Here is a 19871-nt window from a genome sequence, read left to right on the forward strand (position 1 = left end):
TCTATACATCCTAAGCAACCAAAATAGGGGGTTAGAAAAATAAAGTTGGCATTTCAGGCAACCCCTGGGGTTTGTTTTAAAGATTGCTCTTTTAACGGAGCATTCTGAATAAGGTTCACTTTTTCCATAGCATGTGTATCGTTCTCACCAGCTCTCTTCTTTAGTGTATATTTTATGCATCTACATGTAAAGTACACACTTATTTAGTTACACAATCTCTTGTCATGCCCCTCAAAATACTAGTTAGCAAAGGCCAGCTTTGTTTAACCCAGCATGCAAATGCACATGGCTATTAAATTTCTCCCTGGCCATACGGCTTTTATGTTAGAAGGTTTGTTTGGAGCAATAAAAACACTTCAGCCTTGACTTTGAGATTCACTCATCAGGGAGAATGAAACCACTCTCCAGACTTTCCAGAAGCACTGTAAGCAAAGAAATATTTGGTTTTACATTCTAATTTCATTTCGTTGCTACTTGATAAAAGTCACAGGGCAAGATAAAATTCATAAAAATTATACAATTTCAAGTTCTTTTCAAACCAATCTTTGCCATTATTGACTTAAGCCCTCATCTTGAATCCACAGCTGCATATTAACAATTCCTCTTTGAGGGGAGATAGCAATTGAACAAAATAAGAAACTTATAAATTTGCTCCAATCTGAAAAAATATTGTTTGGCATTTTAATTCAACCATATGGCAGAATTAATATCCCCACTATAAAATATGGTAAATGTATCATGTATTTATTTGATAAGAAAATTTGTGCAGGTCATTTTACACAAATTTTAGTAACAAAGAAATGTGGCAAGTATAATACATATGACTTAATTTCTAAAAGAAATAAAACAAGTAGCATATGAAATTTTTACAACTTTGAATTTCAGGTTTTGATGTTAATTAAAAAATTTTTGGTGTTGATTTCTAACATAACATTTACAGTATTTAAAAATTTTTTAACGTTTATTTTCGAGAGAGAGAGAGAGCAAGTGGGGAAGGGGCAGAATGAGAGGGAGACCCAGAATCCGAAGCAGATTCCAGGCTCTGAGCTGTCAGCATGGAGTCTGATGTGGGGCTTGAACCCATGAACAGTGAGATCATGCCCTCAGCCAAAGTCAGACACAACCAAACGAGCCACCCAGGTGCCCCACTTGTACAGTATTTTAAAATAAAACAATAGTTTTATTTAATATACATGCCTAACAAAATAGTCCAATATGAATCAGATTAAATTAGACAAGAAAAGATACTGTCAACCTCCCTAGAGATTTCAAAATACAACTTAAGCTCTTTTGAATTTAACAAGAGGAAAGGTAACTTGATTTCTCCTTCACGAACAGGTCAGTGTAGGTTGATGAAGCAACATGTACCCCAAAGTGAACATTTGAGAGATTTAGAATAATAATGAGGGCATATTCAGTACTTTTATGTCCAGAGATAAATTCCATCTCATTTAATATACTTTTTTAAATTGGGATTTACCAGTAGAGAAAAAAAAAGAACCTTGTAAATTCCTAACTCTATTCTTCATGGTCATAAAAAGTTGACTTGATCTGTGGATGCAGATTTAAGGCATTGTTAATACTTCATTTGTAAAGGATTTGTTTAACCTTGTTTTCAAATCATCAGTCATTCATTAACACTTTTGAAAATTAAAATGTTTTGCTGAATGACGATTACTTCTTCTGTTGGTATTTAATGCATTTTTTTTTCTTTTCTCCCCAGCATACAAACATTTTCTGACTCCATCTTACTATATCAGGTTTTTATTTCTTTTCACACTTTGGCATATTTTGGTTTCCTTAAATCCTTTAGCTCTTTAGCTGTGTCACTGTTTGTTTTCCCTTATCAAACATGTCCTAGAAAACATCCAAGAAACAACTTACCTAGATTTTTAACTCTTTTCACGCCCATTTTAATATTAAATAAGTAAATGAAAGGAATGGTTTCCATTGTAACGATTTGTCGGCTGTCTTACCCTCGTTTCCTCTTCTAGGTTGTTGTGAATGCTCTTGTTGGAGCAATTCCCTCTATCATGAATGTGCTCTTGGTTTGTCTCATCTTCTGGCTGATCTTTAGCATTATGGGTGTGAATTTGTTTGCTGGCAAGTTCTACCACTGTGTTAACACGACAACGGGTAACATGTTTGAAGTTAGTGAAGTCAACAATCTGAGCGACTGTCAGGCTCTTGGCAAGCAAGCTCGATGGAAAAACGTCAAAGTAAACTTCGATAACGTTGGCGCTGGCTATCTTGCATTGCTTCAAGTGGTAAGTTGCCACTGTATGAGTTCTGAAGACATTTTCAAAATGTTTCACAAAAGATCATTTCTCTGATGGTCTTTGATTGAATAATTAATATCTGACAGTATAAAAGTAGTTGATGATAACACCTATATTATCAACTGAACTTGATTTTAAGATGTTTTGCAGTTAACTTATTATGTATTTACAGCAGTGTTCAGCTTTTAGTATGTTTTAACATGGCCTTGTATTTGATTCCTAGGTTTTTTTCTTTTTAATTTTTTTTAATGTTTATTTATTGAGAGAGAGAGGGGAAAGGGGCAGTTAGAGGGAGACAGAGGAACTGAAGCAGGCTCCGTGCTGTGAGCGTAGAGCCTGATGTGGGGCTCGAACTCATGAACCATGAGATCATGACTTGAACCAAAATCAAGAGTTGGTCACTTAACCGACTGAGCCACCCAGGCGCCCTGCTAGGTTTTCTCTTATTATATATCGAGGACTATTGCACTATACTGTTTTTAGTTTTCTTTAGCAGTCATTGCCAAAGGAGCAATTTTATATGTTAAAATAACAATGTATGGTTTATTGATGAATTAAATATATTTTAGTGCTAAATTAAATTATTAGCCAGGAAATTTATTGTACCAACATCTAAGGAGGATGGTTCTAGTATTTGTGGGAATACAAATCTTATGGGTAGATTTCAAAATGTATAATGTTTAATAATTTTGACTCAGTTGACCACATATTAACTAATCAGTTATTTGCTAATGAAAACCATTGAGTGTGTTTAAACTCCCCACAGGTTTGAATCATAGAACTTATGTTTTTGTATAAAAAGGACTTGAGACTAAGATGACAATTTTATGAATCAAGCCTCCAGATAAATTTTAGTGTAGAAAAAAAAAATACAGTATCTTCCAAGAGAAACAAAGAAAATGAGTTCCAGACTCTAAATAAAATCATATTCTATTTCAATTTAATTTCTTCATTCAATTCATTTCAATCTATTTTTTTTTAATTTTTTAAATGTTTATTTATTTTTGAGACAGACAGAGAGAGAGAGAGAAAGAAAGAGAGACAGAGAGAGGAGGTGGGGGAGGGGCAGGGAGAAAGGGAGACACAGAATCCAAAGCAGGCTCCAGGCTCTGAGCTGTCAGCACAGAGGCTAATGCAGCACTTGAACCCACAAGCTGTGAGATCATGACCTGAGCTGAAGTTAGACACTTAACCTACTGAGCCACCCAGTTGCCCCTTTAAAAATTTTTTTTTTCACATTTCAACCTCTTTGTAGAAAATTTTACAATATTATACAAAAAGTTACTCATAGTAACACTATCAGATTTTCATATAGTGAAACGCCATATTCTTGGATTAGGTATTTAATGCAGAATTCAATCATGTATTGTTCACAGGCCACATTTAAAGGCTGGATGGATATTATGTACGCAGCCGTTGACTCACGAGATGTAAGTATCACTCGTACTATTTATAGATACTAGATTCTTCTATAGTGAACATTTGCAATAATTTAAGTGAATGACCCAGAATTTTATACTAGATGCAATAAGAACATTTATAATTTCATACAGAAATGATCCTCGTAAGCTAAAGTACTTAAATGAAGATGATACTTTCGCTAATATATGTCTGATAAATATATCTAATATACATGGATCAGAAGACATCAGACTGGTCCATAAATAAGGCTCAAGATTAGAAATGTTGCTCATGGGAAAGTAACTTGTCTCTCCCTCTCCTTGGAGAGTATGATAAAGCAGAGTTTGTAAAGCAGCTTCCAAAAATATCACGAAAAAAAAGCAAGGAAATTTCAGGGAAACTCAATTTTGAAAATAGGAATTAAAAAATTCCTCAGAACGCATCTGTTTATGCTGCATTTTCCTCTTAGAAGTTGATGTTCTATTATTAAAGCCATATCTTAAAGAACCAACATCTCCAAACCCAAATTTAAAGTACTGCAAAAAAAAAATTACATGACTAATAATAGGTTCAAATGTTTCTTGTTTTATCAGTTATTTATTCTAAAAATGTGTATAGGTAAGCCACAATGGAAAGAGAGATTCAGGAACAATCATAAAAATTACAAACTTTCATTATCCTAGATCATACTAGTTTGAAAAAAGAACCTTTTTTTGCAGAAGAGTATCTCGCGCAAGGCAAAAATAGCTTTATATTAAGTAACAACACTCACCAAACTGTTAATAATTTAAAGTATTTATTACATTTTTAAATATTATTTAATATTTTCAATACTATTTAGGTAAAACTTCAGCCTGTATATGAAGAAAATCTATATATGTATTTATACTTCGTCATCTTTATCATCTTTGGGTCATTCTTCACTCTGAATCTATTCATTGGTGTAATCATAGATAACTTCAACCAACAGAAAAAGAAGATAAGTATTCCTCAGCTCTCAACTTTCTCCATTCTGAGGTTCTGTTTGTTGTACATCCAAATCATCAGGATACTCGCGGTCAGGACAGACTTAGATCAGTTTTCTATTCTTCTCAGTTCACTTTACGGTCAGTGTAGCTGCAAGGTTGCCAGCCTCTAGTTGGTGACTGCTCTCCAGGTTCATCCTCTGCAGAGTTGCTGTAGTGTCTTTGTGACAATAAATGTGACCACTGCTTCAGAACATCCAGTGGACCTCCTCTAGAGCTTTACCCTTACTTAGAGATTTTTCGGGAATTATTTCCACCCAGTTTTCCAGCTTTATTTTCTCCCACAACACCACATTTCTACATTTCTGTATCTACTTCCCTACTCCTCAGTCAACACCTACCATCACTACTATCATATGCCACACACATAGCTACATGGATATTCTGCCCTTTCTAAACAAGCCATGCTCTTGTACACGACTTGTACATGACTTTACATCGGGTATTTTCTTTTCCTGGAATGCTCTGCCTAGTACAACTCTAGTCATCCTTTAAGGCCTAACTTAATGGCACCTTCATATATAAAGCCTGTTTCTGAGTCTTAAGAGTTTATTTTGATTTCTGTAATACTTTTTTTTTCATACCCTTATGCATTTTCCACCCATTTTCATTTCCCTACTGCTCCTTATGGCAACAAGACATTGTATATCATATATCTATGTAATTCTGATACCAGGTACATTTTCTAGCATACAGAAATGACTTCTAATTATTGAACAAATGAAAACTGTCAACAGTGAAACAGATTAAGAAAACATTTTTTTCCTTTCATGGAAATTTATTTGAGATCCCTGAGCTTCCTTCTAAAGATAATATAATCATATTAGGATCCTGTACTAATCAGAGATTTACGTTATTAGAGGTTTTATATAATAATAAAGTACTCAGAATTTCATTTAAATGAGGAAAGTATATATGTATATATATATGTATATGTATATATATATATACATACACACACATACACACACACATATATATATATACATGTATATACATGTATATATATATATATGTATACATATATATGTATATGTGTATATATATGTATATATATATAATTTCCATTTAAAACCTGAGAAAAAACTAAAAGATAGAGTCAGAAATATTTTTATACAAGTGCCGTTATAACACATGTTGGGATTGTAACCAGTTTTATATTTATCTTTACTTTGGAGGTCAAGATATCTTTATGACAGAGGAACAGAAAAAGTATTACAACGCAATGAAGAAACTTGGATCCAAGAAACCACAGAAGCCCATACCTCGGCCAGCAGTAAGAACTACATATCTTCTTTAATATTCTAAAGCCTTATTTCCATATGATGAAATTGGCAGTGCTCGGGATGAGAACATATTGGGTGATAATCACCAATATGTAATATGCCCTAATTGTAAAGTTCATTGTTTTTTTTTTTTAATTTTTTTAACGTTTATTTATTTTTGAGACAGAGAGAGACAGAGCATGAACGGGGAAGGGGCAGAGAGAGAGGGAGACACAGAATCGGAAACAGGCTCCAGGCTCTGAGCCATCAGCCCAGAGCCCGACGCGGGGCTCGAACTCACGGACTGCGAGATCATGACCTGAGCTGAAGTCGGACACTTAACCGACTGAGCCACCCAGGCGCCCCATAAAGTTCATTGTTTAATACAGTTCACAGTCACTACACTCAATAAAAGTTACTAAGTTCTTAAAAAGGAGATAATGTTCTTACAGTTTGTCAATTGAAAACATCCAACTTGGAGGTCCTAATAACTGCTTCCAAAGCAGCCTTCATACTCCTGCTGCCACCTGCTGCTGTCAGGAATGCACCCAATTTTGTTATATGGCACTTTTTACCATTTAAATATGAAGTCTGGAGGGGTGCCTGGGTGGCTCATTTGGTTAAGCATCAGCTCAGGTCATGATCTCCCTAGTGAGTTCGGCCCTGTGTCAGGCTCTGTGCTGGCATCTCAGAGCCTGGAGCCTGCTTTGGATCCTGTATCTCCATCTCTCTCTGCCCCTCCCCCCCTCTCAAAAATAAATAAAAACATTAAAAAATTTACAAAAAAAAATATGGAGTCTGGAAAACTGCATCCTGCCCTATCACTTCCCTCTATGTTATTTGCTCTCTCCATTTGTAGGACTAGAAAATATTCTTAACCTTTGTAGAAAGGAGAAGTGTGTCATCAAAATAGTTTGTTTCACCAAATACACAAAGATGAAAAAGACTTATTTAGAATGCATATTCTGTAGAGCTTCATAATAATAATAGTGATGGATTATGTTCAAGAGCTGTACTCTAACTTATCTATCTTCTTAGATGGTAAGGAATAAGGAAACTGAGGCCCCCCCCAAAAGGTAAAATATTGTACCTAAAGTCATAAGCTTATAATTGCCAGAACTGGGACTTGACAAGGCCTCGTGAATACTACAAGTGACTTCACATTACCACATTTTTAAGAGTTTTGGAGTTGAGGTTGGGGACAGTCAAGGGGAGATGTAGGGCAGGATACACAAAAGGGCATAAGCCTGCTTTACTGAATATTTTGTTTAAATAGTATATTTAAGAAAAGGAAACTTGGTCAATTCATGAAATTGATTTTCAGTAACCTGTGAAATTTTGTGTTTTTATTCTAAATTATTAAAAATTTATTTCCCTAATAGAACTATATTTAATGGCCATATAAGTAATCTTTAAAAGTGTGTGACTCCTGAGATGATTGTCAGTATCAAGACAAAAAACAAATCATACATTTTTGTTGAAGCATGAAGAGGTGAAGAAAGTGATAGTGAACACACAGACACACATAGTTAGAAGAGGTATAATTAAATAGAAAATGAATATTTTTAAGGAGGGAGAGATGGAAATCAGATATAAACCAAAATTCCTGAAGTACTGATAAATGAATTAGGGTATTCATCCATCTAAAAGTCTGTCTGTATCAGCTTACTTTTTAAATCTTCATTATTAGTTGTCACGATTTTTTTGTAAAAATTATCATAGTTATTTGAAATCAAGCAAAGCCCATGCATATTAACAGCCAATTGTCACCAATTTATGTTTTACTGAGTTTTGTTTTTCCATGGAACTTAAATAAACCAAGTATGTTTTTTCTTATCATATGACTTTTTTTCATTTCCTTCTTATATTTTAATGTGAAGAGAAATGTAGCATGAAAAATTATTTGGAGTAATGTGAAAAGGGTGTAGATCTTTTGGCCATATATGGAAGGACTTAACCTGCAATTTTAATGGATCATTATTTATGAAATATGCATATTAACCCTCTCTCTTCTTCTTCTCTCTTTCTAGAACAAATTCCAAGGAATGGTCTTTGATTTTGTAACCAGGCAAGTCTTTGATATCAGCATCATGATCCTCATCTGCCTCAACATGGTCACCATGATGGTGGAAACTGATGACCAGAGCAAATATATGACTCTAGTTTTGTCCCGGATCAACCTTGTGTTCATTATCCTGTTCACTGGAGAATTTGTGCTGAAGCTCATCTCTCTCAGATACTACTACTTCACCATAGGCTGGAACATTTTTGATTTTGTGGTAGTGATTCTCTCCATTGTAGGTAAGAGTGGTTTAGTTACAGAGAGGTACAGTTGTAGGTAAAGTTCCCTAAGGTCTGACAGCCGTGTAACATGGAAATTAGATCTGAGAATGATAATGTGTATAATCTAAAGTTTACCACTGTTGTTCATTTTCCTCTAACTGAGGAATGTTGGTATTCAAGAGTAAAAAAAAACAATATATTTGGAGACTTCAGAAATAACCGTTGTTTGTAATTAGCACATTTCATGTGTGGGATAACTCTTCATAGTAACTGAGTATATATAACCTTAAATTGCCATGACACTGTCTGAGATTATTTAACTTGTTGGATTTTCCAAAAATCTATATTGGCTTATGACACTATAGAATGATTGAATAAAATTCTGTAATCTTTAATTGCTAACATTAGGGAGTGGGCCCAAATATTTAGTAAAAGTTTATACACAATCTTGCTGTTTTCCCACCCCTTGCAAAGATAAAGCATTCATATAAGCATAAGATATTCACTGTTTAGCTCATTTGTGTATTTTCCACAGGTATGTTTCTGGCTGAGCTGATAGAAAAATACTTCGTGTCCCCTACCTTGTTCCGAGTGATCCGTCTCGCCAGGATTGGTCGAATCTTGCGTCTGATCAAAGGGGCGAAGGGGATCCGCACTCTGCTCTTTGCTCTGATGATGTCCCTTCCCGCCTTGTTTAACATCGGCCTCCTGCTCTTCCTGGTCATGTTCATCTACGCCATCTTTGGAATGTCCAATTTTGCCTATGTTAAAAAGGAAGCTGGAATTGATGACATGTTCAACTTTGAGACCTTCGGCAACAGCATGATCTGCCTGTTCCAAATTACCACCTCTGCTGGCTGGGATGGATTGCTAGCACCTATTCTTAATAGTGCACCACCTGACTGTGATCCTGACACAATTCATCCTGGAAGCTCTGTTAAGGGAGACTGTGGAAACCCATCTGTGGGGATTTTCTTTTTTGTCAGTTACATCATCATATCGTTTCTAGTTGTGGTGAACATGTACATCGCTGTCATCCTGGAGAACTTCAGTGTCGCTACTGAGGAAAGTGCAGAGCCCCTGAGTGAGGATGACTTTGAGATGTTCTATGAGGTTTGGGAGAAGTTCGATCCTGATGCCACCCAGTTTATAGAGTTCTCCAAGCTCTCTGATTTTGCAGCTGCCCTAGATCCTCCTCTCCTCATAGCAAAACCAAACAAAGTCCAGCTCATTGCCATGGACCTGCCCATGGTCAGTGGTGACCGGATCCATTGTCTTGACATCTTATTTGCCTTCACAAAGCGTGTTTTGGGTGAGAGTGGAGAGATGGATGCCCTTCGAATACAGATGGAGGACCGGTTCATGGCATCGAACCCCTCCAAAGTCTCCTACGAACCTATCACAACCACTCTGAAACGCAAGCAAGAGGAGGTGTCTGCTGCTATCATTCAGCGTAACTTCAGATGTTATCTTTTAAGGCAAAGGTTAAAAAAAGTATCAAGTGAATATAACAAAGAGGCAATTAAAGGAAGGATTGACCTACCTATAAAAGAAGACATGATTATTGACAAATTAAATGGAAACTCCACCCCCGAAAAAACAGATGGAAGCTCCTCTACCACATCTCCTCCTTCCTATGACAGCGTAACAAAGCCAGACAAAGAAAAGTTTGAGAAAGACAAACCAGAAAAAGAAAGCAAAGGGAAAGAGGTCAGGGAAACTCAAAAGTAAAAAAGAAACAAAGAAGTATCATTGTGATCAATTGTTTACAGCCTACGATGGTAAAGTCTAAGTGTCAACTGGACTCCCAGAGGAGGTCTATGCCAAACTGACTGTTTTAACAAATACTCATGGTCAGTGCCTATAACAAGACAGTGACCTCACCATCACTACAACTCTGTGAGTCAGGGTATCAACAAGATTGACAAGAGGTTGCTGTTTTCATTACCAGCTGACACTGCTGAAGAGAAACTCAATGGCTACCTAGACTGTAGGGATAATTGTGCAAAGTGATCATTGTAACTACACCAAACACCTTTAGTACAGTACTTGCATCCACTCTATTTTTAACTTCCATATCTGCCATATTTTTACAAAATTGGTTCTGGTGGATCTCCTTGCTCCCTAATTCATAGTTTATTCATAATACTATGTCACTATTTTTGTAAATGCAGTTTAAGTTGAGAAAAAAGTATATAAGAGCCCTGTGTTCCTCCTCCATAAATCTCTTAAACAATGAGCAAAAGTGTTTTAAGAGATAAAATTCTTGCTTAAAACCAGAAAAAAAAATATTCTAATGTCAATAAGTTCAGGTACTTCCATTTTCTAGAAGACTTTAATTTTGAAAGGGTTTTAGTCTGTTACATTTATTTACATCTGAACAGTTATGTGCCTGTAAAGTCTCCTCTAATTTTTAAAGGATTATTTTTATGCAACAATTGTTTCAGCAAGTGCAAATTTTATTCTAAGTTCCAGAGCTCTATATTTAATTTGGTTAAATGCGTTCCAAAAACAAAACAACAAAAATCTAGAAAAGTGTATCTAAAGTGTCACTTTAGAATAGTTGTCCCACTTTCTGCTGCAGTATTGCTTTGCCATCTTCTACTCTCAGCAAAGCTGATATTTTATGTCAATTCAACACCCCCTGTTATGTAAATAGTTATTTTATCCTGTGGTGCATGTTTGGGTAGAAATATATATGTATATGTATATATAGTGTATATATATACATATAGATACACATATCCAGATCAACGACTTCTGTTAAGTCAAATATGTACCACAGTGTATATGTCTTTTGCAATCTTCCAACAGGGATGTATCCTGTACCATTCATTAAACATAAATAGTTTGAAGACTATCACTAATGCATGTTAATATTGCCTATGCTGCTCTATTCTACCCAATTCATTCTTCACAAGCCTTGGTTAGCAGTCACATGTTGGTAGAGTGAATTCAAACAGCTCTATCTAGTACGTCAAGCAGAATAGCTTGCAGTTATTTAAAAGTACCTTTACTTTTGCATTTTTAATTCAACTTGAGTGTCATATGGTGTCTCTCTATATTTCAAGGAAACACACTGCGTACTGCCTATTGTCAAAACCTTGTGAACTTTTGCTAAAAATATGTCTAAAACTTGTTTAAATATAAATAATGTAAAAATATAATCAATTTTATTTGTTGCATTTTGTACATAAGAAAATTATTTTCAGGTTGATGACATGGCGATTTATTTTACTTTATGCTTTTGCTTTTTATTTTTAATCACAACTCCAAACTTTTGAATCCATAAGACTTTTCAATGGATAATTTCCTAAAATAAAAGTTAGACAATGGGTTTTGTGGATTTCTTTGTTATAATATATTTTCTACCATTCCAATAGGAGAGACATTGTCAAAAATTCAAACATGGATCATTTTTTACCAACTATGGTTGCCTCAATATTACCCGTTATTCATGGAAGGTTTTTTTTTTTTACTCAAACTTTTGTAGTATTTGCTTATGCAGACTAGTCTTATTTTTTTAATTCTTGCTACACTATAGCTATTAGAGAAATAACACAGGCTCTGTCCTTTTTAGCCATGAACAAAGTGGCAAAGTTGTGCAATTACCTAATATGATATAAATTTTTGTTTTTTGCACAAACCAGAAGTTAAATGTTAACCTTTTACAAAACTATTTACTTGTAGTGTACTGATGAACTGCATGCAGGGAATTGCTATTACTAAAAAGAATGGTGAGCTACATTATTATTGAGCCAAAAGAATAAATATTTCATTTTTTTATATTTAATATCTTGGCCTCTGTTTTTTTTATTGATGGAAGTTTAAAATATATATAATTAATGAAACCTGTACTTGATCTGACATTTGTATACATAAAAGTTCACATGGATTTTACAACAACCTAATGTATGGTCTACCAAACAGTACTATAGAATAAAAGCTATGAAAAGCAGTTTTTGTGAACTTTTTTGTGTGCAAAAGGATCAAATCCACATGTTCCAACTTATGGTTTCTATAACAATAATAGTCATCATCGACAATGGTTGTCAATTCCAAGTCCTTGCCTTGGCTCAGTTCTTCTCAGTGTTCCCTATACCATCTCCAAACTTCTTGGTAGCTAACAAAGGTTACATACATTGTTATTTAAATGTGTCTTACGAATTCCTATTTATAAATGTAGTATTAATTATAGCATCAATGATTGATAATTTATGTTAACTATTTTTTTCAGGGCCCTTGGACTTATGTCATGTCAAGACCAAATGTTTAGTCTCAGTGGAAAATCCCAGTTGTAAGGCATATTTATTTGAAGATGAAGTGAATTTAAATATGCATTTCATAATTTCCTCAACACAAATGATATAAGCTGACTTCATTGGAATTCATGGGCTCCTTTCTGCTAAAGTCAATTTTCAGAGCTCACCAATACCAGAGAGAAGTCAAGTATTACTTTGCAAAACCCATAGCCTTTTTATGCATCCCATCATATAATCTTAACCAAGTATTCTATTAATTGATATGCATTGCATCTAAATGATCATCTTCCAAAATAGTCACAAGTGCCTTCAGTTGAAACAAACAAACAAACAAACAAACAAACAAACAAACACTTTAAAAAATATACCTCTCTAGCTAAAGGATATTCTGAAAATACCGTTCAGAATATAGAGCTGTTAATGTAAGTTGATAGATTTTTTTAAAATAACTAATTCCACAAGAAAAATCCTTCTGTTCTGTTATTGAACTTCATGACAGAATTCTGTTTAAAATAACACATTAGAAATAATCCACTTAGACACAGATATTAAACTATGAAATTAAAGAAACTTAAACTCACCAATGGCTGCCCTTTAGTAAGGGAAGAACAGTTGCATGCAGGAAAAAAAATGGGTATTCCAGTTTAAAAATATTACAAGGAAAAGATAATGGCTATGTAAATTAGGTATTTACAAGTTTTCAAATAACTAGAATAACATGAAAAATAACATGAAAATCATTTTTGTGCATTTCAAACCACTCAGTAGTAATCATAAACAACGTTCTTGCTGACCATTTTTGCAGAAATGGAAAATACCAAAAAGACCTGACCACGTGTTCTAACACTTGTCTTTTAGTATCAGTTCTGGTACCAAATGAGCAATGCAATTCAGGCAGATCAAATTCTGGCCCCTCAGATTCCTCCTCTGTTGAATGGGGCTGTTGTCTCTCATAGCAGGTTTCTAATTTTAAAATTCTATGTTCAAAATCAAATTGTCTAGTCAAACTGAGTAATTTTTTTCTATATGGGTAATAATGAGAAAAAATGAATTGCTAATAAACCTTTAAAAGATTACATAACCTTTAATAGAAACACATTTGGCTTTCACTTAAGCCCCATTAAGCAAAAAGTTTTCTTGTCTTCAAAGATTTTATACCACAAAGTGAAGGATTCTTTAAATAACTGAGAGGATGGCTATTATTTCCTTTTTACAGTGTTATAGTGTTTTTTTTTTAAGTTTATTTATTTTGAGAGAGAGCACAAGCGGGGGTAGGGACAGAATGAGAGGAAGATAATCCCAAGCAGACTCTGTGCTGTCAGCATGGAGCTGACATGGGGCTTGATCTCATGAACCATGAGATAATGACCTGAGCCGAAATCAAGAGTCAAAAGCTTAACCAACTGAGCCACTCAGGCACCCCAGTGTTATAGATTTCTAAAAGACAACACCTGATATATAACAAAAGTGATTAAAACAAAGTGACTAATACTTTAGAGTTTTACTGTAACATTGTCTAGAGCCGCAAGTGTATTTGTTTCTTCTTTGCCATTAATTAACATTTTCCACAAAATTTTAAGTAGGGCTTCAGTCTTATAGTATCTAGAGTACTGTTGTGATTACAAAAGAATAAAAGATGCACATAATTTTCTTCTTTTCTTAATTTTTTTTTAGTGTTTATTCATTTTTGAGAGAGACAGAGAGAGAGACAGAGTGCAAGCGGAGGAGGAGCAGAGAGGGAGGCACAGAATCCAAGGCAGGCTCCGGGCTCTGAGCTGTCAGCACAGAGCCCAACACGGGACTCAACCCCACGAACTGCGACATCATGACCTGAGCTGAAGTCAGACACTTAACCAACTGAGCCACCCAGCTGCCCCTGTACATCATTTTCCTATAATAACATCTAAAACATTTTATTCTTTTCAAAAACTTTTGTTGTCACTGACGCCTATGGATTCTTTTGTTAGCAGTATTTCTTCTCTCTTCTTCTCTCTAGAATCTCTCTGTTCATCTCTCCATAATTCAGCCAGTTCACATACTGAAGTACATATCAAAAACCTTCTAAACCTGACAGCACCCCATTGCTCAGAAAAATCAATTTTCCCTTCCAATTATGGAGTAGAAACAAACGAACAGACAAACAAATCCCTGCCTAATCTGTCCCTCACCTATTCCATTGCTATCATCCATCACTGGCCATCACTCCACAACTCATGTCCCTTATCCCTCAGAATCACACACTCGCCAGTTACATAATGTTTTGACATCTCTCCTGTCTTGCACACCTACTGTCTTTGCCTGAAACACCCTTCCCTCTTTTTTGTTTTCCCCCTGGCAAATATTTGCTTATCTTTCAATAACTGGTTCAAGAAAAATCATCATTTAGGAAGCTTCCTCAGAGTTCCTCAAGTAGAATTATTTCTCCTCAGATTTCCTAATGTGCATCCATGATGGTGTGGCTCAACTGTGCTGTATTAACTCCTCTGTATTTATCTCTTCTTAATAGATTGTAGTACATCCAATGTACGGGACATGTTTCATTAATTTCATCATCCTTCTTTCCTTAGTGACTAGCAGAGTATGTGACGATCAGCATTCAGTTACATTGCTAGTAGAACTGATTCTTGCAGGAACACACAAATATATTTAAGTGCCAAATAATAATATTAATAAATTTTTTCAGTCCTTGTGGAGGACAATTCACATATTTATTACCATCTAAATTCAGACAGTCCACCTTTATAATCAGTTGAAATATATACAAACATTTTGGAAATACTATATAGCTAGTAACTATGCCTACAAATAATGTTTTTTTATCTAACAAAAACTACAGAAACAAAAAACTTCATTTCATTAACTCTATCAGTGAAACAATTTAATAAGTTGTCTTTAGTAGAAATATTTTGCATAGATAAAAACAGACTTAGGGACTCAGGTTTTATCTCACTATTGTAATCCAGATATTCTTAAACAATTCATGAGTACACTGATAATACACTAATACTATCCTAAAGCCCTCCTATCAAAAATATCTAAAAATGGAGGATAAAATATTGTCAAAAGACCTTTTTAATGTATAATTGGGCTTACAAGAAAGCAAGGGAAAGTCCCTGGGGCTGATGGACAAAGGTAAGCAAGCACTAAGTCAGATAATACTCTGTGGGCCTCTATTGGTCCCAGTGACCTAGAGCTTGGTTTAAACTGCCTAGATACAGAATTTTGTGAGATCAAGCCCCATATCCAGCTCTGTGGGAACTGAAAGGACGGCACAGAGGCCGCGGGAGAGGAATTCTCTCTCTCCCTCTTCCTCTGCCCCTCCCCTTCCAAGTTCTCTCTCTCTCTCTTAGAAGAAAAAAACAACAGGCCTAGGTACAAGAAATAGAAGACAAAGATTTGAATCCAATATGGGTCAGAGATCCCGAATAAATTCAAGACACACAAAAATCTATACACTTTTTTTTCCAAAAGCTACACACTTAGTAAGAGCATTTTTGAAAATCAATTATTACAAAAGCAAATAGGAAAGCAACTTAGCAAGCAAATTTTCTGTCTTGTCTTAGTTCTGAGTTTATGGAGAAAAGTCTTCCTTGAGACTCATAGCTATTGGCCTAGAATTCACCTGAGTTTATGGCGCAAATTTATACTATTTGTCTAGTACAAAATAGTAGAAGCCAAAAATTCAATTTAAAGTAGACACAAGTTGCTAGTGGTTGTAGGCTTCTATCAGAAATTAACTGAAATCCTTTCTGAAAGACACACCTCAAGCCAGGCCTCAAAGATTTCCCACAAACAAAGTCCAAGAAACATGAACTCACAATAAGAGAAATAACAAAACAAACAATGAGGAAGCAAAGCTGCCAGATGACACAGGGAGAACATATCCATAAATTCTTTGGATATAGGATAGAAGTATGTTCAATAACTTTTAAAAAGAGGGATTCAAATATGAATAATGGCAAGAAATAAACATTATGAGACATACTTGAAGAAGAATACTATGCCTTCTCTAGAAATAAAGAATGACTGAAATTAAAACAATGTGCAAGACTTAAATATCAGGTTACCTAGAACTGAAGAGAGAAGTCATGACTGAGAATCTGAAAAACTTACAAGCAAAATAGCAAAGGCAAAAAGCTAAAATGTAAGAAACTCTTAAGAGAATTTTGGTATAGGTGAGAAGGTGTAAAATGCCTGCAATTCCAAAAGGAGAATTAACATATTAGGGGGAAGGCAATATTTGATTACAAAATGACTAAAAATTCTTTATTATTGAAAATGGACACAAATCCTGACATTCAAAAATCATAAAAACCCTAATTAAGATAAAAGAAAACCATATCCAGGAATATCTTAATAAAATTTCAGAACAAAAACTATAAGAAAAAAATCTTAAAAGTATATAGTAAAAATGGACGCCACAAATTATTGTTAAAATTAATATATACCCAGGAAAAATATCTTTTTTTATTATTAATTTTTTTATATTTATTTATTTTTGACAGAGTGTGAGCAGGGGAGGGGCAGAGAGAGAGGGAGACACAGAATCTGAAGCAGGCTCCAGGCTTGAGCTGTCAGCACAGAGCCCGACATGGGGCTTGAACCCATGAATTGCAAGATGATGGCCTAAGCCAAAGTCAGATGCTTAACTGACTGAGCCACCTGGGTGCCTCCAAAATATCTTTAAGAATAAAAAGAAATGAAAACATTTGTTGTTGAGAGTTCAAGAATTCTAATTTTATTGTTCAGCAGCATGATAAAGATAGTAACTTTTACCTTTGCTTAGAATGCTTACTAAAATTTCAAGGGTATACATAGAAAGACAAGAAATAGAACAAAATGATTAAAACTGTACAGGAGAAAAATGAAATACCTTGACATTTAATAAACTCAAAAGTATAAGAAGGAAGAGAAAAAAGAAAAAATAAGAAAAAAGTACAAAATAATCTGGTGAAAATTAATAATAGTCAGCCTGCTATGAGTGTTTATTTTGTTCTAATCATTTTTCAAATACCTCACATGATAATCCTCACATCATCCCCATTAAGATAAGAACTATGAAGAAACTGAGACATGGAATACTCTTAACTTGCCCAGAATCCATTGCTAGAAAGAAGAACAATAGGGATATTGATCCAGGAAATCTGGTTCTAGATACAATCTTTTAATCATTGCATCTTAGAACTTGACATCCAGAATGACTATGTTACACAACTCTACGGGAAAAATCGCACTGTATTAGGAAAATGGTACACTCTGGAGAACAACTCCAACATATAATCCAATGTAACACCATGGCATTAGTGATAACTATAAAAACATATCAATAATAACTCAGTAATTACTAGCAAATACATTGAGCTGTTCAGTTAAAAGGCAAATACAGTTGATTTTTACATTGCAGCTAACTAAAATAAATAAACCTAAATCAGAAAAGTTAAAAAGTAACAGGATTGGAAAAATACCAGACAAATACTAACAAAATGAATACTTACATATTTTTATTATTAGAGTCAAAATAGGTTTAAAACACCACGATATAACTATTTTAAACTGGATACACCTTTGAAACTTATCTTTAAAATACACATAAAAAAAATCTATTCAATCGCAAGGATAAATAGACAAATCTATCACACAAGAAAGATTTTAACATACTTCCTTGAATAATTGACAGCTCAAATGGATAGAAAAACCTAAAAGAATATGTACATTTTGATTACAATTAATAGCTTCACCTATTAGACACACAAAAGCTCTGCAATTCTGAAAAAGTCGCATGATTTTTTTTCAAATGTGCATGTTGCATTTATTAGAATGCATTAAATGAAAGGCCAAAAGGCAAGTGTCAAAAATGTCATAGAATTGGACTCAAGCAGAGAACACTATGTTCTGTGACTGGCATGCAGTTAAATTAGGTATCTAACTTTTGGAATATTTGGGGGCTTAAAAATGTACTTCAAGTTTCCTGTCCTGGAAATGGTGAGGGAGCTAATATCAGACCAATGCTCTGATAGGTAACAACTATAAATCCTGAACAAAATACAATTATCTTTAGGCACTAGAGAGTAACCCCTAAAAGCCAGAAAACTGGAAAAGAAATGGCACTAGATAAGCTTTCTGTTTATTATGGCTTTTGTCTGAGTTCAGGACCAGTCAGTACAGAGCTGAAATTCATATAAAAAAAATCTGCAGCTATACTTGTTAAGAAATCAGAGGACAGAGTTTAAAACAATCACAGCAGCTGAAGAGTTATAGAACCACAGATGGGAAGCCCCAAATTTAGCATATAAACTGAATTCTTTGGCTGATTCTTGAACTTTGCATGTGTGGGGTACATTTAAAGTAGTCATTGCTAAGGCTTAAGATCCACTGCAAGAATATAGTCTGGAGTTAAGTTCAACCAATATTTTTTAGAGGAACAGAAGAGAAGACAGAGAATCTGCAAGATATCTTTAACAACATTCAAAACAAAAGGCAAACAATAGAGCCCCAAATGTTAGATTTAACAGGCAAGAATTCCAAAGTGATTTAGTTATACTCAAGGATTGTAAAAGAATATATGCTCATAATGAAGGAACAGAGGAAATATCAGAAGAAAAAATAGAAACTATAAAATGAATCAAAAGAAAATTTGAGAATTGAAAAATGCAATATCTGATATCATAATCTAACCTAGGATATTAAAAATGTTAGAAGAAAATGACAAGGAACTTGAAGATCAACAGAAATGAACAAAAGAAATAAAATGAGGATTCCTCTTTCCCCACATCTTCACTAACATCTGTTGTTGCCTGAGTTGTTAATTTTAGCCATTTTGATAGGTGTGAGGTGATAGCTCATTGTAGTTCTGATATGCATTTCCCTGAGGATTAGTGATATTGAGCATCTTTTCATGTGTCTGTTGGCCATCTGTGTATCTTCTTTGGAGAAATGTCTGTTCATTTCTTCTGCCAATTTTTTAATTGAATTATTTGTTTTTTTGGTGTTGAGTTGTATAAATTCTTTATTTATTTTAGATATTAACCCCTTATTGGATATATCATTTACAAATATATTCTCCTATTCGGTAGGTTGTCTTTTAGTTTTGTTGGTTGTTTCCTTTGCTATGCAAAATCTTTTTATTTGATGTAGTCCCAATAGTTTATTTTTCCTTTTGTTTCCCTTGCCTTAGGAGACATATCTAGAATAATGCTGCTATGGCCAATGTCAGAGAAATTACTGCCTATGCTCTCTTCTAGGATTTTATGGTTTGAGGTCTCATATTTAGGTCTTTAATCCATTTTGAGTTTATTTTTGTGTATAGTGTAAGAAGGTGGTCCACTTTCATCCTTTTGCATATAAGTGTCCAATTTT

General features: G+C 34.4%; 1 protein-coding gene across 5 annotated transcripts in view; it reads left to right on the top strand.

The window, feature by feature from the left end:
* SCN3A (sodium voltage-gated channel alpha subunit 3) overlaps positions 1–12211 on the top strand; it is a 114683-nt gene extending 102472 nt beyond the window's left edge. For all 5 annotated transcript variants that reach the window (XM_019458056.2, XM_053908095.1, XM_019458069.2 and 2 more), the window contains 6 exons: positions 1995–2267; positions 3656–3709; positions 4522–4659; positions 5877–5981; positions 8001–8271; positions 8789–12211. In XM_019458056.2, coding sequence (XP_019313601.1) covers positions 1995–2267; positions 3656–3709; positions 4522–4659; positions 5877–5981; positions 8001–8271; positions 8789–9984 — 2037 coding nt within the window. In that variant the 3' untranslated portion in view covers positions 9985–12211. The remainder of the gene's footprint in view (positions 1–1994; positions 2268–3655; positions 3710–4521; positions 4660–5876; positions 5982–8000; positions 8272–8788) is intronic.
* Positions 12212–19871: the final 7660 nt, after the last annotated feature.

The sequence above is a fragment of the Panthera pardus genome, unplaced genomic scaffold (assembly GCF_024362965.1).
Source record: "Panthera pardus isolate Hobbes unplaced genomic scaffold, ASM2436296v1 HiC_scaffold_10, whole genome shotgun sequence".
Taxonomy (NCBI): Eukaryota; Metazoa; Chordata; class Mammalia; order Carnivora; family Felidae; genus Panthera; species Panthera pardus.